At 34.3% G+C, this 24,363-nt stretch overlaps 1 protein-coding gene across 1 annotated transcript in view; it reads right to left on the reverse strand.

The window, feature by feature from the left end:
- LOC133173282 (DNA polymerase alpha subunit B-like) overlaps positions 1-24,363 on the reverse strand; it is an 86,382-nt gene that overhangs the window by 22,771 nt on the left and 39,248 nt on the right. Inside the window, exons 7-9 of the mRNA XM_061308272.1 lie at positions 18,088-18,176; positions 15,289-15,444; positions 13,743-13,805 (exon numbers count right to left, since the gene is read on the reverse strand). Of these exons, the coding sequence (XP_061164256.1) occupies positions 13,743-13,805; positions 15,289-15,444; positions 18,088-18,176 (308 nt within the window). The remainder of the gene's footprint in view (positions 1-13,742; positions 13,806-15,288; positions 15,445-18,087; positions 18,177-24,363) is intronic.

A 24,363-nucleotide genomic window follows, 5' to 3' on the forward strand; every position in this document is an offset into this window, starting at 1 on the left:
AATGTTGCAGTGCTTGAAGTATCACTATTTTGCCCGTATTTAAATTTAATTTTTCAGCATCGTTCTACATAGGTACATACATGCACTTATAACGAGACTTATTTTCCAGATAAATTTTATAAATAACCTAACAACTAAATTAGAATAATAAAAATAAATATTGTAGATAATTTTTTTCCCCATGAAATAATGATTCTTTAAACACGGTATGTTATTTATTAAATTCAAAACCTGTAAATCCTTACATAAAAAAGATAAGTCCTTTCACTTCGGAGTTCCGAATGACACTGGAGACTGAACGATAAGTGAACGCTGAACGCAAGGTGAACACAAAGTGAACGAACGAAGAGCGAACGGTGAACGCTTCGTGAACGGTGAACGCGAGCGCACGGTGAACGCTGAACGCAAAACTGTGAACGGAGAGCGAACAGTGAACGCACGGTGAACGAACGGTGAACGCACGCTGAACGAACGGTGAGCGAACGGAAAAATGGAAAGTAGAACGTTTCAGGGACTGTAATACCCCTGCTCTGATGTGAATATACACCCTCATGTGAATCTACACAAGTTCAGTTTAATAAAATAAAGGAATATGGCATGCCTAAACAAAGAGTGTGCTAAAATTTCAAGCATCTGCCATGAGTAGTTGTTGAGAAAACTGTGATAGAAATTTGGTACAGACAGATGCAGGGATAAACAGGAAGTTGACATTAAATTCGTACAAAAATGAACCCAACCAAATGGCATGAAACATAGGTAATCAGAGATTACAGAGCTCACCTCAACGAATGTTGTCTTTAAATAAGGCAAAGTCCCACACTATACTAATAATCTAGGAGTGCGATCCCTAGATGCAACATTTATGCAATTTTGGTCTGATAGGACTTGCAGTTACTTTGGAATAGACTTATCTGAAAACTTAAAACTAGTCACTCATCCAGAAAATGTAAGTCAAATCCAGCATCTGAAGCAAGTTTTGAGATTGTTTGTCCCTTGATGCATCATCCATGCAAGTTTGGTTCAGATAGGCCTTATAGTTACTTGGAAATGAGATCTGCTCCAAAAACTTTAATCTGTTTACTCATCCGGAAAATATAGGTCAGATCCAGCATCCGAAGCAAGTCCAGTAGTGTGCATCCTTAGATGTATCATCCATGCAAGTTTGGTCAATACAGGGTTTATAGATACTTGGAAATGACATCTGCTCCAAAAACTTTAACCTGGTCACTCATCTGGAAAATATAGGTCAGATTCAGCATCCGAAGCAAGTCCAGTAGTGTGCATCCTTAAATGTATCATCCATGCAAGTTTGGTCAATATAGGGCTTTTAGTTACTTGGAAATGACATCTGCTCCAAAAACCTTAACCTGGTCACTCATCCGGAAAATATAGGTCAGATCCAGCATCTGAAGCAAGTCCAGTAGTGTACATCCTTAGATGTATCATCCATGCAAGTTTGGTCAATATAGGGCTTTTAGTTACTTGGAAATGAGACCTGCTCCAAAAAGTTTAACCTGCTCCAAAAACTTTAACCTGCTCCAAAAACATTAACTTGGTCATTCTTTAGCTGAAATTGCAGCATCTGAATCCTTGACTGGTACAATGAAACACACTAGACGCATCCTCCATGCATCTCTGACTAATATAGGCCATAGAAGTACTTGAAAAGAAAACTGCTCCAAAAACATTAACCTGGGACGCGAGGCCGATGCCGAAGGTATTACATAAACTTCGTTGAGGTGAGCTAAAAATAAATCCAACCATATGGCATGCCTAAACAAAGAGCTGAAATTTCTCATCACATATCTACGAAAGCCCAGAAGGCTCATTCGAGATTCGAGTTTCGAAATACGAGATTCAAGTTTCGAGATTCGAAATTCGAGTTTCGAGATTCAAGATCCAAACTAACCAATCAAAAGGCGGATTCAATATTTGATTACTCCCCTTTATTAAGTTTTCACTATCAAGAAATTACCGAATATATTTATAACAAATGGGTCATTTGCTTAAATAATAATGCAAGAAAATATGTTTTATGTATCAAAGCAAAATAGAAATGAATTTTGAGTAATGTCTTGAAAAATGTTTATAAAATCTTATTTTCCTCATTAAACAAAAGAATATATAGAATATTATATGGTCCTATCGTTGAATCGCGAAATTAGTAGGTCGATAAATTATTTAATAAGAACATTGTGAAGGAGAAAATTATTATTGATAAGAAATACTAAGGATCGTATTTACACTGCACAGTAATTTAATTAAGGATCCATTTCATTACATTTAAGGGTGCATTTGTGCAGTTAGACTGATGTACTATTTGATATGGAATAAAATAAATTCCAGTCTGTATTGTATATATAATTTTTAATTAATTCAAGTATTCAAAGTCTTAGACCAAGATAAGTAATTGAAAACTTAATTTTTATGTATTTCTCCTCTTGGGAAACAGTGGTGTATATTCCCTTCTGGTAATGTGTAGGCTAATGTGAAGTCACAGATTTCACCTAAAGCGTATCATTGCCGAATTGCGAATGGCAAGGAGGGACTCGCCCCTCTCAATAGAAGGGGGGGGGTGGGGTGGAGGACCACTTTCTGCGACATCTGTCATTGTCATTTTTCCAGTGTATATAATCATAAATCATTTAAACATATTTTTATGATACAGAAATTAAAATCTTTATGACCACTCTTAGTAAAACTGAGAAATTTTAAAATCCTTACACAGAGCTCGGAAAATTATGGAAACTTTTTTGCTGAATAATCTAAATATGATTTTTAAAATGTTTTATGTTTGACTTCCTACTAACTCAAACATACTTCCTAATTTCTATTGCCTGTCCTAATCGTAGGCTCCTGTTGTTGTCATTTTTTAATAGTCTGATATCGACTACAAGGTAACATTTCAATTTTATATTTAACCAGCTATAAAAATCAAAAATTTTATACTGTAAAAATTGGAAAGGCATAAAAGTGTGCATTACTAAAAATACTTTTATTGCATTTGATGAAAAAATATTCTAGTAACTGTTAAATAAATAAGATTTATGATCAACTTCCCCCCGTTTTTCAATCAAATACATGCATAAATAAATATTTTTTTACATCAAGAATATGATGTGTAGGCTACAGCCTTTTTGCCTATATGGAATATACACCATTGGGAAAGCGAACGCGATTTTTCTTTATCACTACTATATACGATGTCTTTCAAGATTTCCTGTGTACACTAAAAAGGTATTCATGAACTAAGTAATTTTAATATGTAGTCCTTTAGGCTATACGATTTTTTCAAAGTCCTAAAGGTATATAAAGGATCCATTGTTTTGTTAAAATAATTAATTTTTTATCATTATTAAATACTTTTATATCTTTTTTTTCCTCTATGACCATTACATCATGTATTGAAACTTGTGTATTGATTGGTTATGTATCTTGCGAGACCCGAGCGATTCCCTTATAAATAATTATCGAATATATAGTTATTTTGCCCATGTATCGCAAGATTGACACTGAAAGTTGATAACCGAACATTTGTCTACCGTTGTAATAAAATAAACAACATAGCCATAGGGCCCTGGGCACGTGTCTCCTCCCCCCCCCCCCCCCTTACATTCACTTTATATTTTTTACCGATATAATATACGATAGAAAACATGCAACTTTATGTTTGTGTCCTTTCAAAAATAACGTCTAATATATAACCGTGATAACCCTCTGTTGTTTTTTTTTGGGGGGGGGAGGGGGGGAGGGGGGCTTTACAGTGATTTTTTAAAATTATTTCCTACGGGCCTGAACAAAGAGAAATCATCTTTATTACATGTAAGCATGTATATTTCAGCCATCCGTACTTAAGGGGCTGTCTCTTGGTTTCACAAACTTGGTCACTGGTCACTTTCTAATACCTTATCACAAACTATATCCACTTTGAAACCCATATTGGTCACTGTCACTTTCTAATACCTTGGCACAAACTATATCAACTTTGAAACCCGTATTACTAATAATAAATATTAATCACAAGTCACTTGTTTTATTGCACACTTAACTTTGAAACCCGTATTAGTCACTGGTTACTTTCTAATATCTTGTCGAAAACTATATCCACTTTGAAACCCGGCCCGTATTACTATTTATTATTAATCGGTAGTCACTTGTTTAATTTCACACTAATAATTCTCATCGACTACAATACCCCCCCCCCTTTTTTTTTTGCTCTTTGAATCCGATTAACAATATTTATATTTATTATGACATCAAACCTGTAAACAAAGTAAATAATACGATATAGATATTCTTGATATAAATTTGTTATAATATTTAAAAAGTTATGATATAAATTTAAGCATATTTTGCAGTCAAAAACCCAATATTTTTTCTAATTTTGTTCTTATATATATAACACTCTTTCTTGCATTGTAACATAATCAAATGTCCTCTTCGGTTTGAATATATTCAACGATTTCTTGAAGGTCAAAACTTAGCAAAGAGGAGTAATTGAATCTTAAACCGCCTTTTGATTGGTTAGTTTGGATCTTGAATCTCTAATTTTGAATCTCGAATCTCGTATTTCGAAACTCGAATCTCGAATGAGCCTTCTGGGCTTTCGTACATATCTGTGGCTTTTATCTTTGACCTTTCTGTGTGATATATCCCATATCTCATATGCGATAATACTTTCCATGTCCCCTCATATATCACTGCACAAGACACCTATCGTGGGAAAAATTGTTACAATGTATGAATGCAGCATTCTTACTCTACTTGATTCAATGTTTCAATACAGAATCTACTGAATAAAACAAAAAATCAAATAAATCATATTCATCTAGCATTATCCTAAGCAACAAATCATCAAAATGTGTTAAGATTTCCAAACTGATATAATCCAATTTCATAACATATGACATATGTTGTATCCCTCACAATTTGTATAATAATGACTAAATTCTAACTCCTGACAAACGCATCATCGGATACTTACAACTTAGTCAAGCAGTTTGCTAAATACCAAATCATCAAAATGTGTTAAGAATTCCAAATTGACCTAATCCAATTCAATAATTGACCTAATCCAATTCAATAATTATTGAATTGTCTGATCGCAACTTCTAAAATGACTAAATTTTAACTCCTCATCAGATATGTGACAAGTTGCTTACATCATAGAAGTCTTGTATTATTGGATATACAGTTTCACGAGGTTGGAAAATCTCCACTGTGTATTCTACCACGCAGTGACAAGGTTTCATGTGTGTTTTAGGGTATTGCTTGTTTAGCTTTCCAATGGATTTCAAAAAGAAAATTACACAGAATGTAAATACAGTATAGCTTAATAAGGTTACTGCACAACTCTTACATTTGTAGGGACAATCTACCTTAAAACTTTTTAATACTTTGGTGATTTTTTTAAAGTTTTATTGACCTGGTTTTAAGCTGCCATTCACATTTTCTACAGATGAACTAACTGGCACTTTCTTGATTTCATGTCTTAAATCTACACGAACCAAACAAGAGGCCCAAGGGCCTTGAATTGCTCTTCTGATAAATTGTGCTTCCTATATTTTCTATCTGAAGCCTCTTAGTATCTCCTATATAATTTTATTAAGGTATTCAATGTATAACGACCATTTTTTGTACCTTTTAAATGAATGGTCCGATTTTAAAATCGCGGTAGCATTTTGAAGTTGTTATCAAACAAAAATACTCCACCAAAGGAATTTACCAAATTTTGATTATTGTTCAATTAATTGTACCTTGAAGTTAACATTGCAGTCTATGGGCAGTGCATGTGTTATTAAGATATTGTAAAAGGTAATTTGAATTTCACACAAATCTATGGTGAATATATGCATAAACTCACTCTTTATTATAATATGAAATAAAATGAATCATTCACCATAAATATTTTGTAAAAATTAAAATTTTCTTCTTTACATCAAGGGTAGATAATTAAGTCTTCAAAAACTTTTAAGGAGCAAAATGACTGGCTTTTTACATGTTATCTGTCATGTGAATTTGCTTCATTTCACTTTCATTGTTATCTAGCAATGGATTTTAAACTAGTTTAAGATGATTCAAAATTGTTCAAAATTCCTTCATTATACAATGAATACCTTAAGCATTGAAATTCCAAAAGTAGGTCATCATGACCTACATTTAGGTTAAAACACTCTGAAAACCCAAGGTACATTAACTTGTAAAATTTGATGATTCAAAGCTATTTATTATCTATTCAGTCATGAAATTCCGAAAGTAAGTCACGGTAACTTACTTTTGATAAACATACTCAAAGATCCCAAGCTGCATCAAGTGACAAAGTTTGACGATTCTATGTCTCTTATTATTTGAAATATTTAGACATTGCCTTGACATTCAAAAGTAGGTCACTGTGACCTACCTTTTAGTTGACAAATTCTGAAGACCAAAATACATCAACTGACAAATTTGATGATTCAAAGCCAATTAGTATCTGGAATATTTAAATATAGCCAGAAAATTCCAAAAGCAGGTCACTGTGACCTACTTTTCAGTTGACACACTTCAAGAACCCAAGATGCATCAACTGCCAAAGTTTGTTTATTCTAAGCCAATTAATTATGAAAGACATAAATATCAAAAGTAGGTCAAGGTGACCTACTTATTAGGTAACATATTTGAGAACCCAAGATGCATCAACTGACAGAGTTTAATGATTCTAAGCCAATTAGTATTTGAAATATTTAAATATAACCATAAAACTCCAAAAGTAAGTCATGTTGACCTACCTACTTTTCAGTTGACAAACCCCAAAGACCCAAGATGCATCAAATGACAAGTTTTGATGATTCTATGCCAATTAGTATCCAAAATATCTAAATAAAGCCAGTGTTCAAAATTAGCGTCGGTCCTGCGCCGATGTACAAACAAAAGGACTCACGAATAGTATGACTAAATGGGTCCTTGAAATAATTTTGGGCCTATGATGATTTGCCCGGAAACAAGTTAAAGTCAATCACATCTTCTTGGACCTTTCTGGCGAGCTTGAAAAAATACACCGTTGTTTTTCTTTACCGCTTGTTGGAAAGGCTTTAGAAGTTGCGACTGAAGTTAACGTATATTGGTTTATGCATTTACATTAGCTTTTATATCTTTCCTGCATTTTAATTGGATATATCAAACAAATTAACCAATGAGCGTCTTTAAAAGAAATTGGACTTAAGATGGGTAAAACTTGTTATTTTTATCAAGATCGTATCGATTCTTCTTTTCATGTGCATTTTAAATAAATATTGAAGATTTGATTTTTTTCCTGCCTGGAATAAATTTACGCTATATGTATGCAGTTACAAACTTTCCACGGAAAATTGTCTAAGTATACTTAAGTACATTTAATCAACATATTGTGGCAATCTAAGAAACCTGCATAATTTTCTACCCGCCAATTTTAAAAACAGAAATTGTAATTCCGAGGAAAAATCTAAACACATTAAACTCTTTACGTGTTACATATGACCAAGTAAGACTGTTTGACGACTAATGTTTTACCGTTTCATATTGTTAATACTTGCGAGTTGTAGTTACCCTTTATTAAATTGACATATTTCATATGAAGCGATAAACTTACCGAGATCATCAATACGTAAAAGTTTATTTTTCCCAAATATTTGATGGTATTTTTTTTGGGCCTACGCTGCCCTGGAAGGACTCATGTGGTCCCTTTCTCTGTGGGTCCTTTGGACCCATAGAAAATAATTCTGAATTTCGAACACTGAATAAAGCCAAGAAATTCCAAACGTAGGTCACTGTGACCTACTTTTTAGTTTATACACTTTGAGGACCCAAGATGCACCAACTGACAAAGTTTAATAATTCTTAGCTAATTGGTATCTGAAATATTTAAATATAGCCATAAAATTCCGAAAATAGGTCAAAGTGACCTACTTTTTGATTGAAATACTTTGAGGCCTTAGAATGCAGCAACTTCACACCAAATTTATTTTGAAAGTTATGCTAGCCAACATGCAAGAACTATTTAATCCAACACAAGCAATTAAAAGGCTGATTCCTTTGCCTAATTTCCAAGAGATAAAGATAACATTTTCTTCATCAGAGATGCTCTACCAGTTATCTCCTCACACTAAACTCATTAATTATCTCTAATTTGACATGCAATTTTCTGTTAACTTTGGGATAAAGATCCACCGTTGCTCCTTATAACCATGCACTTAGTCCAATACCCAGGAGCAGAGAAGAAGATTTTCAAAGAATGAATACATTTTCAATATATGATCAAAAGAAACCCATCCTAACTAAGAATCTCTGACCCAGGGGCCATGAATTTCACAATTTCAAAAAAGGCAACCCCTGCTGATCATAACTATGTGCTTAGTTTGTCTAATACCCAGGATTAGAGAGGAAGATATTTAAAGAATGCATTTTCACTATATGATCAATAGAGCCAATCCCTGATCAAAAACCTCTGACGTGGGGGTCATGAATTTCACAATTAGGAAAAGGCATCCGAGCTCATCATAACTTTGCACTTAGTTTGTCTGTCTAATACCCAGAAGCAGAGAAGACTTTCAAAGAATCAATGCATTATCACTATATGATCAATAGAGTCCCACCTTAACTCCTTATTCCCTGACCTTAGGGCCATGAATCTCATAATTTTGGAAGAGGCACCTTTGCTCATCATGCTCATGCACTTAGTTAATTTTCTAAACATGTAGGGGGAGAGAGGAAGAATTTTTAAAGAACTTATTTTATATCATCGTATTATATATTCTGCCCCACCCTAACACCAGAACTCCTGACCCTGATTCCACTGAATTTCACAATTTGGGTGGAGGCCAGGGCTCAATACTTATTACAATCATACCAACAAACTGACTCTTGATTTCCAGAAGTAAAGAAGATTTTTAAAGATCACATTAATTTTGTTGGTTTTAGCCCCACCCATAAGGCTCAAGGACCTTGAATTTCACAATTTTCATTTCTTTTTACATAGGGCTCAGGGCGGGTGTGACCAGTCAACAGGGGATGCTTACTCCTCCTAGGCACCTGATCCCATCATGGAATTTCCAGGGGTCTGTGTTTTATCCCTCTTCACATATTTGTACTGTTTATGGATTTTTTTGAGATTGATCACTGTTTGTTATCTTTACCTTATACATTACCAATAGATGCCAATAGTTACCAAAATTGATTGAAATTGGTTCAGCAGTTTTAGAGAAGAAGCTCAAAATGTTCCATGATTGGAAGGCCGCAACTGACCTACGTCGATAAAAAATAGGTAGCAACTGTTCCTTCGCCAAGGGCTCGGCACTTTGAAGTGAAAGTTGCGGGTCCTTTGGATGAGACCTTAAAAACCGAGGCCCCATGTCAAGGCAGGCATTGGCACGATAAAGATCCCTCACTGCTCATTGGCCCCAAGTGCCGAGTAAAGGTCTAAATTTGAAGCTCTTCACCGGTATATGGTGATGTCTCTATATCAGTGAAAAATTCTAGAATGAGATGTAAAACAACATACAATCAATCAATCAAAATGTTCAAATGTTAATGGATGACACACAATGTACAGACAAAGACAAATAGGAATAGGTTACCTAGGTGACTCAGGTGACCAAATAAATTGAACAACACCCAATTAATGGTCATAAAGTTTATCCAATGTGAAATATCCAATGAAATGCATCAGGATAAAGTACATAAAGACTTGTATTCACAATCTTCCTATGGTCATACATAGCAAACATAAGAACATAGGTGAAATGATAATTAAATCAAATCTCAAATTGTATGCAATGCATTGATATTGACTGGTGTGTACATTAGTTTGGTCCCTGATGAAGCAGGCTTTAATTTTTACCTACAGGGTATAAAACATACAAAGTCGTTTAATGCCTTTATTTAATGATTCAAACCTTTTTTTTTCTCGGAAAACAGACTCTGATTATGTGTCTGCCATTTGGTTTCCAATAAATGCTTGAAACTCTAGTAGAACAAAAGCAACCATTCTGATAAAAACTGATTTATTCAAAATTGGACTTCATAGAATTAATGGAAAAAATATTTAAATACATTTGAAAGAAAAAACTTTTCATGATTTAGTTTGGTTGGTCACAGTTGGGGAAACAATGGGGGGGGGGGGGGGGGTTGTTTCTTTTTACTTTGGCCTATTAATGTTTTGTTAACACTGAATGAATGAAAGACAAGAGGCCCAAGGACCTTGAATCGCTCTTCTGATAAACTGTACAACCTATCACTTCTATTTGAAGCCTCTAAGTATCCTTTATATTTAGATAAACCCTTGAAATTCCAGTTCACATTCTGAGAACCCAAGATGATTCTAAGCCAATTAGTACCTGAGAGTTGGTCATGGTGACCTGCTTTATCACTTGTCATTCTCTGAGGACCCATTAACTAAGTTTAATGATTCTAAGCCAATTAATACCTAAAATGTTTTTTTTTAAATTATAACCATAAAATTTTATAAGTAGGTCAAAGTGACCTACTTTTCAGTTGTTGAACTCCAAGGACCCAAGATGCATCAACTGACAAAGTTTGATGATTCTAAGCCAATTAGTACTTGAAATATTTAATTAAAGCCATAAATTTTCAAAAGTAGGTCACAGTGACCTACTTTTCAGTTGTTGCACTCTGAAGACCCAAGATACATCGACTGACAAAGTTTGATGATTCTAAGCCAATTAGTACTCAAAATATTTGATTGAAGTCATAAATTTTCAAAAGTAGGTCACGGCGACCTACTTTTCAGTCAACCTACTCCGAGGACCCAAGATGCATCAACTGACAAATTTTGATGATTCTAAGCCAAATAGTACCCGAAAAATATTAAATACAGCCATAAAATTTCAAAATTAGGTCACCGTGACCTACTTTTCAGTTGTCGTACTCCAAGGACCCAAGATGCATCAACTGACAAAGTTTGATGATTCTAAGCCAATAAGTACCTGAAATATTTAATTAAAGCCATAAATTTTCAAAAGTAGGTCACAGTGACCTACTTTTCAGTTGTTGCACTCTGAAGACCCAAGATACATCGACTGACAAAGTTTGATGATTCTAAGCCAGTTAGTACCCAAAATATTTGATTGAAGTCATAAATTTTCAAAAGTAGGTCACGGTGACCTACTTTTCAGTCAACCTACTCCGAGGACCCAAGATGCATCAACTGACAAATTTTGATGATTCTAAGCCAAATAGTACCCGAAAAATATTAAATACAGCCATAAAATTTCAAAACTAGGTCACCGTGACCTACTTTTCAGTTGTCATACTCCAAGGACCCAAGATGCATCAAATGACAAAGTTTGATGATTCTAAGCCAATAAGTACCTGAAATATTTAATTAAAGCCATATAAATTGAAAAGTAGGTCAAGGTGACCTACTTTTCAGTTGATGTTTTTTGAGGACCCAAGATGCATCAACTTACAAAGTTTTATGATCATAGGCCTCAAAATGTCCAAATTATGCCTCTAAAATGCTTTGAAATCGAATGCCTGCAAAGTTCAAAAAGTAGGTCACTGTGACCTACTTTTTAATAAATACGTTTTATGGCCCCAAGATGCATCATCTTACAAGTTTTAATGATTCTAAACCTCTCGGTATTGGAATTAATGGCCTTAATTGTTTTAATAAAGATTAGCCATAAAATTCAAAAAGTAGGTCAAGGTGACCTATTTTTTAGTTGACGTACTTTAAGGACCCAAGATACATCAACTGACAAGGTTTGATGATCATATGCCTTAAATTGTTCAAAATATGCCTCTAAATCATTTTGAAAAAGAATGGCCCCAAAATTTAAAAAGTAGGTCACCGTGACCTACTTTTGAGTCAACATGATATGAGGTCCTTAGATGCATCAACTGACAAGATTTGATGATCCTAGTCCTTATAGTAAGCAAAATATCAACATTTTAATAAAATTTAATTTTTGGTCAACTTTGAAGTGACCTTGAGACCACGCCCTTTGCCCCAGGGTAAATCCCCGTGCAAATTTTAATCTACAACATATCCTCATCCTTTTGTGTAAGTTTGGTGATAATCTGCCCAGTGGTTCTTGAGAAGAAGATTTTTTAACAACCAGTACTTTTGTTTCTATTTTCCTAATTATCTCCCCTTGTTAAAGGGTCACAACCCTAGTTTTAGTATAAAAGGGAGCCCTTGGGCCAAGGATACCCTGTGACAAATTTGACAATAATTGGCCAAGGGGTTCTTGAGTTATGGCCCATATTCTAAAAAGTTTACGCACACCGCACGCCGCACAAATGGCCATAGCATTAGCTCTTTGAGCCTTTGGCTCAGAAGAGCTAAAAAAGTGAGCAAGCTCACATACCCCACACTCCCCCAAAGCTCGACAATGCAACACGTAATGAATGGCACAGTGCATTTTAACACAGTATAATTCAAAACATCAAAACTTCTTGCATATAAGGACATTCAAATCTTTGTATGTTACAAATTTAATTGGGCTGGAGTTTCTAGATAAATAATGGAATCAAAATTTCTTGGTAATATACAAATCTATACATCATGTCTGAAATACCTACAAAGTTTCAGGAAATTCAGTGCAGGAGTTATGCTGACAAACTGTTATTTAAATTCCTCAGTGAATTTGATTTGTTAATGAGTGTAAGTCCATGTCAAACACATGACAATTTACACATCTAAATAATTGATGGAAACAAAATTATGATGTAGTCATATGAATTTGCTTATATACTGTACTCATAAAATTATTTAAGGCAAAGCACCAATTTGGGGGGGGGGGAGAGAACTATCCAAGATTTTGTGTGTGTGTATGTGTATGTGTGTGTGTGTGTGTTAAATCATTAATATTTTGATCTTAAAATCAATAGGGGTCTTATAAGGTCATAAAATATTTCACATAAAATTTCATTACAAAAGCTGATTCCAGTGGAGTTCCTTATTACCTAGCTGGAAAGTTTCTTTAATAATAGGCAAAACTCTTAAGGCAAAAATAATGGAATCGGAATTTCCTGGTAATATGCACATCTACACACTGTGTACTAAATATTTGCAAAGTTTAACCAAATTCTGTGCAGCGGTTTAAGAGGAGTTGCGCTGACAAACTGTTCATCTCTATATTCAAGATATGGCCAAAAATCTAAGTTGAAAAGTGCCGAAATTCCCAGAAAAAATAAAGAAATCGGAATTTCCTGCTAATATGGACATCTACACATTGTGTGCTGAATATCTGCAAAGTTTGATGAAATTTTTTGCAGCGGTTTATGAGGAGTTGCACTGACAAAAAAAAAACAGGACTGACAGACTGACTGACTAACTGACCGACAGACGGGTCAAAAACATTATACCTCATGCAACAAGTTGCATGGGGTATAAATATGTACAAAGGTATTGTTTTGCATGGAAATATTTATGTGAAAGATTCAAGCATAAAGGAACACTTCTTTATAAATAGAGCTTGGACCTATAGGACCGGAATTGGTTCCAGTTTGTAAATTTTGTTAGACTACATACATGTAATAATTCATTTTCATTTTATTACAACATGTAGAGATAGGAGGAACGTTTCCATAGACATTTATTATGAAGCACAATTATATTGTAAACACATTCTGAGTTTGTTATCTCAACAATCCTAACCCTTGGCCACATGGTTAAATTTCTAAGTTTCTGGAAATTCTCACTGCTTTCAGAAAATACAGAAGAAATGTTTCCATTTTTACACAAATCTGTTTTGTTCACTTACCTCATATAATTTTTTCACAACAAATTTCTGTCCAGAAGTATTTATTCCATCCAAAGCCACTACCTAAAACAAACAAACAAAACAAACAAACAAACAAAATAAAAAAATAGATGTGAAAATGCAATATTTCAGCAAAAGTCAAAGTGCAGCTCAAATACTTACTGTTTTGCTGCACCTAATAAGTCAGTAACTCATATTATTATATAGTCTATTTATAGTCCCTATATGGGTACATACCTTTAATTATTTTTAGAATCAGTAGGGGAAGAAAGTAGAGCAGAAAAAATTACAAGTTCCTTAATTTGCAGATTTGAATAAAAGAAAAATTGTGATAATGTAGAAAACTGAGCCTCATACTTGTTGATAAGGAGTATGTTTCCTTATAAAATAGCTTGGCAAATATGATTTATCAAGAAGATAAGCAAAATTATTTTCTGTATTATAAAACCAATGAGAAGTCTGGAATTCCCCTTCTTTCACTTTCATTTATTGAGGTTAATGCAGATGAATGCATTTTGAGGGAAAATGAATCTGACATGCCACCTCATGATTTTTACCAAGGAAAGACAACTTGATGTGCTCTGATTTGAGGGGTCACTCACTGCTGAACAAAAACTAGGGACGTTGCTATGTGAAAACGTTAACATTGTAGCCTATGAGAAAAAAATTAGTGGACTGTACCCATATAATCTATACAAATGGTTCATAATACAACATATTCAGATTTGAAGCCCTATTCACTGGAGGGTCAGTGCTCATGCAACAACTGGAGGTCAGTGCGCATGCAGCAGCATTCGTGAAATCACAAACAACACCTCAAACAAAATTATTAACAATCATTTCAATGGCCAAAGCAAGCCATGTATCTCAGCAAAATAAAAAAATTTAGATATCTTACATACAACAAAAGAAAAACACTGAAGCTATAATGTAATTTTGAAATCTTTAAATCTTTCTACAACAGTTCATTTATGAAAATGGTGTCAACATGCAGCCTTCAATGTCATTTATTCAAATCTGGACTATATAAAAAAATAATTATGAACTCTCAGTGTTAAATATGGTTTGTTATTCACCTGAAAAATATCAGTATTGACATTTGCTTCACCTTAGTCAATACTGATTTTTTTCTGGTGAATAACCATATCAGTTTTGCCTTGGTCAATATTGATATTTTTCTGGTGAATAACAAACCATATTCACCACCGAGTCCATAATTGTATAATAATAACTGAACTAAAAGGATTTTATCATCTCACCAATATCATCATATGTCTTAAGACGTGCGGATAAAAAAATGTCAGTTCAATATTTCGAATTTTGAGATCTTTAAAATTTGTCATTAAGGATGTTAAACTCAGTATGTACAACTTTATATGACATAATTTTCTCCAAGTCCAAAAACATTTTATGTTAGTGTTTAGAGCTTCCTTGAGTGTAAGAATTCTGTAGTATGCACTTTTACTTTCTGCAATACAATTAACATATACATATGTTGAAACATATGTATGAGATCTTTTATTATCTCCAAATGATGCCGTCTTACCTGCCCTGGAAACAAGGAGTACTGTTTAAGGTCACTTAGGTCCAGATGAATGAAGCAGCCAGCAGAAGTGTCTCTTGAACCTTCCAGAATCACAGACTTGGCATTCAGCTTACCTAGGCTATCACAGCAAATTCTCCCAACTAAAGTCACTTCTTCCTATATAAAGTATCAATACTTCTCAATATAACAAGAGGCCCACGGGCTACAATGCTTATCTGCATTATCTTGGTCCTGTTGTCCATTTTTATTTTTTAAAGAAATTTGTTTGTCTTTATTCTCGTGAAAATTTTGACCCCATATTATGTCCCTCACTAGCCCAAAGGGATAAGCAGAACTTGAACTAGAACCATCCAGAATGAACAAATACCCCCTGGTTGGTTTTTCAGAAAATGTACCAATGAAATATGAAGATATCGAACAATATTCAAGTTCAAAGTCCATTAAAACAATACAAATCGGGAGCAGAGCAAACAAGGACCTCCAAAAACATCAGAGGTGGGATCAGGTGCCATGGAGGAGTGAGCATCCCCTGCCAACCGGTCACACCCGCTGTGTGCTCCTTGTCATGATGGGTAAATAACGGAAAAATCCGTCGACAATTCAGTTTGTAAATAATGGCCTAACAACTAGTATGAAAAACGTGTCAGCATATGACTTAATGATAGATTGTATTTGCTAACAAGGTTATTGTATCAACCACAGAACTTTCAAAATGATGACTTTAAATGAGAGTCTTGATATTGATGTCATCAACTTGTTTGTCAATAACTTACCTCATTTTAGAAATTGTTCATACGTAGAGCATGCTCTTGCGTATCGAATCAACTGAGAGATATACACCCCATATGCAGGTGATTAGGGTATAATGCTTTATAAGTAAGAGAAGCTGACAATTGAAAAGTTAAAGTCATCAAAAGTTATCATAAAGCTTTGTTGTTAGATTACCATAAACATCTTTTTCAAGTAAAATATCCAAATATGAAACAGATATGTCAGACTATGTGGTATCTTTTATTTCAAGCTCACTGGGATATATCATGTCGACATATGAATGGAAATAACTATGTCATTTATATTTCTAAATGTCGAGTTGAAGGCCACAGCAAGAGACTTCTTTTTCTCATGTATAAGATTTTGAATAAATTTTGCTTCATATGAGTGCAAAAATAGGTCTGTTAACAACTGGGCGCAAATGGTACCCATGGGAATTCGAACAGATTGTTGGAAGACCTGGTCTCCAAACACAACATAGATATTGTCAATCAGAAACTCAAGCATCTTTTTAATATCAACTTCAGAGTACTTGTATGTACAATCAGAATGTTTTTTAAGTGAATAACAGTAATTTATGGACCTAGAATGTGTTCACAATGATAATAATGCCAGTCAAATTTTAACCATTCATCAAATTTTTTATGAATGATGAACTATGCCACAACTTGGAATGGATATTGCCACACATTTTTAAACAATAAAATGCTTTCTTTGGTTGTTAGTTTGGGAATTAACATTGAAGCTGTTGCTGAAAAACAAGAGGCACCAGGGGCCAAATTGCTCACTTGAGCACTGTGGCTAGGAAAAAGAAGAAATCAGTTCAGTCTTGAAAAGTTTAAATATAAAAGTAGTTGGGGAGGGGGGGGGGGGGGGGGGTTGCTATGATTTGAACTTACTTGAATCTACACTTCCTAAGGATGCTTTTGAATTAATATGACACAAAATGGCTGTTGCTGATTTTTCCAATGTATTCCTATTTAAAACTTTGATCCCCCACTGTGGCCAACCCTACCCTCCAGGAGTCATGATTTGAACAAACTTGAATCCACACTACCTGAGGCTTCCATTTAATATGACTAATCATGGCTTTGCTGATCTTGAGAAGAAGATTTTAAAGGTATTTTTCCTATGTATTCCTACTGTATATAAAACTTTAGTCGTCCATTATGGCCCCACCCTACCCACAGGGGGTCATGATTTGAACAAACTTGAATCTACACTACCTGAGGATGCTTGCATATAAATATGACCAATCATGGCTTTGCTGTTCTGAAGAAAATTTTTCCTATGTATTCCTATGTAAAACTTTGATCGCCCATGGTGGCCCCACCCAACACCCAGGGGTCATGATTTGAACAAACTTGAATCTACACTACCTCACAATGATTCCACATAAGTTTCATATTTTCAACACAGTGGTTCTTGAGAAGAAGATTTTTAAATGATTTTTAATGAATTTTTTCCCTTGGAAGAAGGCATGGCTCTTCATTTGAACAAACTTGAATCCCCTTTACCCAAGGATACTTTGTGGCAAGTTTGGTTGAAACTGGCTCAGTGGTTCTTGAGAAGATGAAAATGTGAAAAGTTTACAACAACGCCAACAACGATGATGACGACAACAATGATGACAGACAACAGACAAATTTCAATCAGAAATGTAATGTAATGAAGCTTTCACAAAAGTTTTATAATTTCTGGTCCAGTGTTTCTTAAGATTTTCAAAAAACATTAAATTTTCACTCATTCTTAATCATCTCCCTATTGAAAGAGGGTGTGGCCCTTACTCAAGAAGCTTTGTGACAAGTTTGGTTGAAACTGGCCATGTGAAAAGTTTACGTACGCCAGACACCCTTCAATCAGAAAAGCTCACTTGAGCCTTTGGCTTTGGTGAGCTAAAAACAATTCGCACATTTTTTTAAATAATGCCTCCAGCTTTTATAAAGTGTGTGTTTCATGTTTTAGATTCATTTTTTGATGAAAAAAATTATCAATAGAATCAAGTCTATAATAAATTTGTGTACTAACCTGAACTGGTAGAGAAACATGGGAAAATTCCTCAATGTTGTTTTTCTCTTGTAGTTGTTGTGCCATATCATCTATCATTTCATTTAAAACTGGAAACAAAGTCAATATTATTTTACTGTTACAGTTCTTGATACTTTCTACTTGCCCATTTTTTCTTTCGCTCATCATTTGTACAAGCTTTCTGCTCACCACAAACAGAGCTTTTCATGTTCACTCATACTGCATTCACCATGTACTCAGTATTCATTCAGAACTCGCTCATCCTACAGCCTTCAAGGTTATTCAGAACTTTGATGTAAAAGGATTGATCTTTTTGACACATGACAGAAAGGAAATAAATGTACTCACAACTTAAATGGTATTTTTCATATATTAAATTTTTTTAATATCATATTTCAAAATATGTGTAAAGGTCAATAGGATGATCAACCTAGACAAGGGATACACAAAGAATAATAGCTAAATATCAATCAATTTATAGCATCCAATCCCAGACTCTAATTCACTTGATTGATGGAGTTTACAGACCAGGTATATTTGAAGGCTGGGCTTATTTTCTTGTCTTTAATTCAGGTTCCTCTTTCCTTTAGATTTTATCTGAGCAATTCAGTTAAAATTGTTTTTAATCAACAAACATTTCATAAAATAGAAAAACACAATAGAACTTGATGTAATCAAATGAATTTTACTTAGTCCAACACACAAGCATATCCCATAGCTTCAATTGTAGGTCTCTGACTGCTATAAGCAAACATATTATATTTACATACACAAAATATGTTTTAATTAAAAAGCATTGTCCATACTTTGTAAAATTTTAAAAGAAGAGGCACCCTTACTCATCATAACTAAGCATTCTGTTTGTTTGCTAAATACCCTGGATCAAAGAAAAACATTTTTAAAGAAACAAGCATTCTGAGAGTATTGCATTAGCAATACTAGTCCCCTACCGGCAAGTGTAATCTGGTTCCCGTTAAGAATTGAAAATGCCATAATTCCGTCAAAAATTAATGAAGTGGTACGAAATGCAAACCTGATCCATAACTAATCAAGGTAAAGCCACATACCAAAAATCAGCTCAATATCTACAAGCGTTTAGAAGAAAATTGCGGAAAACCCTTAAAAATTGAAAAGGCCGTAATTCCGTCAAAAATCAATGAAGCGGAACGAAATGCAAACTTGATCTGTAACTCATCAAGATACACTCACATACCAAAAATCAGCTCAATATCTGCAAGCGTTTAGGAAAAAAGTGCGGAAAACCAAGTGGGACAGACTGACAGACAGACAGAGGGACAGACAGACAGACAGACAGACGGACAGACAGACGGACGGACAGACTCAGAGGAAACCTATAGTCCCCTCCGGTTTCACCGGTAGGGGACTAATAATGCATTTTAACTATATATTCAACAGAGCCCTGCCCTAACACCAGAACCCCTGACCCTGGGCCATGAATTTCACAATTTTGGAAGAGGCACCCTTACTCATCATGACTATACTCTTAGTTCATCGGCTTAATACCCAGCAGAAAAGGAGAAGATTGTCAAAGAATTGTTGCATTTTTACTATGTAATAATTAAAACCCCGCCCTAACACCAGAACCTCTGACCCAGGGGCCATGAAATTCACAATATAGGAAGAGGCACCCTTACTCATCATAACTATGCATTCAGTTTGTTTGCCCTGGATCAGAGAAAAAGATTTTTAAAGATACAATGCATTATCACTATATATTCAACAGAGCCCTGCCCTAGCACTAGAATCCCTGACCCTGGGGCCATGAATTTCACAATTTAGGTAGAGGGCTCAATGCTTATTACAATCATGCCAACAGTTTGTCTGCTTGATGCCCAGGAGTAAAGAAGATTTTTAAAGATTGCATTAATTTTGATGGTTTAAGCCCTACCCCTCAGGCCCCAGGGGGATAGGGGTCATGAATTTCACAATTTTACTCCCCTTTACCCATAGATGCTATTTGCCAAATTTGGTTGAAATTGGTTCAGTGGTTCCAGAGAAGAAGCTGAAAATGTTCAAATGTTAAACACGACGGACGACACATGCCGAAAGACAAAACAGATAGCAATAGGGCACCTGAGTAAACTCGGGTGACCTAACAAAACAATAGTTCTAGAGCACTATTAGTTAACACATTTATTCCCCCTCGCATTGGCCTCTCTTGGTTTTTAAAGATTATTTACTGTACAAAGATATGGTATTTTTGTCCCATTTTCATTTATTCATCATTTAAAAGTTTACCTGACCATTAAAAACCATGAATGTACTTTTGTATTAAATATTATAAAATTTCTTGTATAATTCTGTTATGACCTTTTAAGTAGGGGTGAAACGATACACCTCCTTCATGGTTCAATACGTATTGTATAATTTTGTCTCGGTACGGTATTTTCGATACGATACATTTTGATAGAAGGAAACAAATTCAACCTTGTTTTATGCCTATGTTCGCTAAATCTAGTCACTTAATTTACGAATTTTTATTTGCAAATTGACTAGAAGAAATTGACTAGAATTATTTGACTGTGAAAAATTATTTTACAAACCATCTTTCATCAAAAATTTACATTTTGTGTACTTATTTATACTGATTAACATGTTTTACCTTATGCCAAACCCGACTGAATAACAATCCCGACCAAAATATGAACTGAACCGAAAATCAGAAATTTTGTACCATGTATCGAACCGAGAAAAAATACCGCAGTCAATCGATACCGCGGTGAACCGTTTCACTCCTACTTTTAAAGTTACATTATTTACAGTGATTAACTATTATAAATGAATAGGAATGGGGAATAGCTTCTTTCAGTAGAAATTGATAAATTGACCAGACACTGGATGAAAAATCCAGTTTCCGAAAAACTGAAACTATATGGAAACCTTGCTGAAACTTGATGTTAAAGTTCTTGTATAGTTTCTGCAATGCAGAAACTATATAATAGTTTCAGCAAATTTCTGCATGGTTTCCGTATAATGAAAATATTAGGTTGGTTTCCTAATGGTTTCCACGACATGGAAACCAACGTGAAATGCAACTGTACATCAATGTAGCAATATTTATTTGTTTCAGGAGGTTTTAGTATCCGGAAACTATTGATTCCGATTCCTTATGGTTTCCATAATGTTGAAACCAACCTGAAATTCTCTTCCTCATTTTTTAAAGGTTAACTAACGTACATTTTTATTTACTAATACATGTAAAAAAAAAATCCCCCCCCCCCCCCAATTCTAATAATCTCTATTAAGTTTACAACTTGTGTGCGCACTGCTTAAACTGTAAACTTATTTATACGGGTATAGATTATCAATTATAAGTACTTTTATACATGATCCTTGCTTCATACTAAATATTATTTCTTTTTATTGCATCAGGGTTCAAAATTATACAATAACATAGATGATAATATTTTAACATTTATATGTGTGTGTGCAAGCATGGAATGATTATATACATGATGTTCTACAGTTTCAACGAGTACATGTACATGCACCCATAACATTGATTATTAATGGATTATGTTTCATTTTAAATTATCCTTTTTCTTGCTTAAATTGAAAAATGAATTATGCAAATGGAAAATATGAATGGTATGCTTTTAAACAGAAGCGACTCACCTCGCAAGGATTTTTTCCACAGTACCCTACTCGAGGACACCTCCCCATCCCCGGAATTTGATTCTTTAAATAGCATGCATGTACATGTACAGAGAAATTGCATCTATATCAGAACAACAAATCATGGGGTAATATATATATTACATTATACCCCCCAAATATATATATATATATATATATATATATATATATATATATATATATATATATATATATATATATATATATATATATATATATATATATATATATATACACATATATATATATATTGGGGGGTATAATTCCTGGTTCCTCTTTCGATAATAACACAGGCGTGTTTAATGTTTACATGTACAGTGATCCCCCGTTATAACGCCAACATTTGTACCTTGGTCATTTTGGCATTATAACGGGGGTGGCGTTATATCGGGGGGAGAGAAGTGACGTGCACAAATAAATGAAAACAAATTTATTATCAATGTACTACATGTATTTCAAGATTTTAATGCCTTTATATCAAATAAACAAATATAAAAGCTTAGGTATGCTTGTCAGAAAATCACTGTTTTTTGAAAAACATATCAATTGTTGATTGTTTTGATGGTTTTATTTTAATAGCTAATTGCAGAAAAAGTTTATTTTAGATTCAGTTGTTGATTCTTTTGATTCTAAATGCCGTAACAAACATTCAAGTCCCTGTCTGGCCTCTACGTATGTAGGAACACGCGGAGCTTCTTCTTCACTATCGTCCTCTACCTGGTCTGTATTATCGTTTGAGTTCGCCACGGTTGACGATATTTCGTCATCAGTAAGTGATTGAGAGGACTCGGCATTTTTGTCCAAATTCAAAAATTCTCGGACGGTCAACCTCATGTCTGGATCCAAATCTAGCGAGTCTTGAACTTGTGACAAAGACACCGTAAGGTCATAATCGTCGACAGGTGTGCTATTTATAGATCGATTTTCATCCGTGACTAACCCGCTGTGGATCCAACAATTTCTAATCGTGTCGGGCGTTACACTTTCCCATGCTTGTTTAATAAAGCGAATACCTTCACTTCAATTCAATGTTTCAATTCCAAGATAACGCGCCTGATTTCGGCGAGTCAGCCATATTCAGACTTCAAAAAGAAGAGTAAAGATTTGAACTCAAATAATTATGCATGTAACTTATTATCTACTCCAAACTTTGATACCTGGAAGACTAATGGCGGATAATTGCTTAAGACTGTTCACTGAAATTCTCTCCCCGAAGATATAATTGGCGGTAATTATCGGGGGTGATTATAACGGTAATGGACAGATTTGTACCTGAAATACGTTGGCGGATGGCGATAGGCGGGGGATGGTGGTAAAACGGGGTTTTATATAGCGAGGAAATCGGGACTTGACTTTTTTTTGGCGGTAGGCGGGGGTGGCATTATAACGGGGGGAATTTTAATGGGGGAGCACTGTATTTGTAAAAAAAAAAATCAGTTTGTCTTCATAGTGCATGAAATACAGATAATTATGAGAGCCAACATGTTTAAATATTATGTATTTTGAAGTTCTCTCTTAAGCTGTGGATTATTATCTTTAATTTAGATGCAAGTGCAGTTGTGTACCATCTAATATACATGTAAAAAAAAATCTATTTTTAAGAACATCTGCAGTAATTCAGGAGGCAGAAAAGCATATGCTAGCCAAAATAAATAATTCTGATCCAACCTGTCAAGAAATACCAGGGATAGACATTAACTTTCAGATTTACTTGCCCTTTGGGCAAGTGATGTCAAACTTAAGAAATTCCGAAAAAAATTATTTATTACTGTAAATGTTAAGATAAGAAAAAATGTGACTGAATACACTACTGTCAATTTGACAAGATGAACTACCTGAAAATATTTTGATGCTGAATTTGTACATAAATGTATACCACTGTCCATGTAATTTAAGCTGTTAACACACACTGCCATGCAGCAAGAATCCTCCTTTTCCTTTTAATAAAATTCATATTTTTTAAAATTATTTTTGGTAGGATCCTTTTGTGAATCGTAATTTTCAGAGATAACTGTGAAGAAACACTAAAGGAAGATAGTTGCTACAAAACACACATCTTATCTTGATCAAGATACACCGTGTTACACTGTACTTACAGTGAATAAATAATCTGAATTCTTAATAAGAAATTAACAAAGTTATTAGATGTTGAGCATAAAATATTAACAATCCTGATTTTTTAAATGAACGGTATGATCCAGAAACGCTATCAACGAATTCCGAATGCAAAAACATTGTCAGTCAGGTACGCGGCTGAAATCAAGTGTTCAATTTATTGCTTTATTTATAAATTAATGTAAACTAAATTTTGTACATTTCTATGAGAAAAATTCACTTGCCCGATCGGACAAGTACGTCGACAGTTTCATTTGCCCAAACTGAAAATTTACTTGTCCCAGGCAATCAGACAACCGTTAATGTCGACCCCTGAATACACGCAACCTCAGAAACTTTGGAAGCTTTTACATGCAAGATTACTGTAAATCACTTTTTATTTGCGAGAACTTTATTTTCGCATAATTTCGCGAGACAGTGAGCTCGCGAAAATTTCATTCTCGCGTATAATAGTATTCCTTAAGATTATATAGAGGAATAACAATAATTCGTGAAAATTATGTC

This window comes from Saccostrea echinata, unplaced genomic scaffold (assembly GCF_033153115.1).
Source record: "Saccostrea echinata isolate AGI-Se365-2 ecotype Australia unplaced genomic scaffold, CSIRO_AGI_Sech_v1 ptg000002l, whole genome shotgun sequence".
Lineage (NCBI taxonomy): Eukaryota > Metazoa > Mollusca > Bivalvia > Ostreida > Ostreidae > Saccostrea > Saccostrea echinata.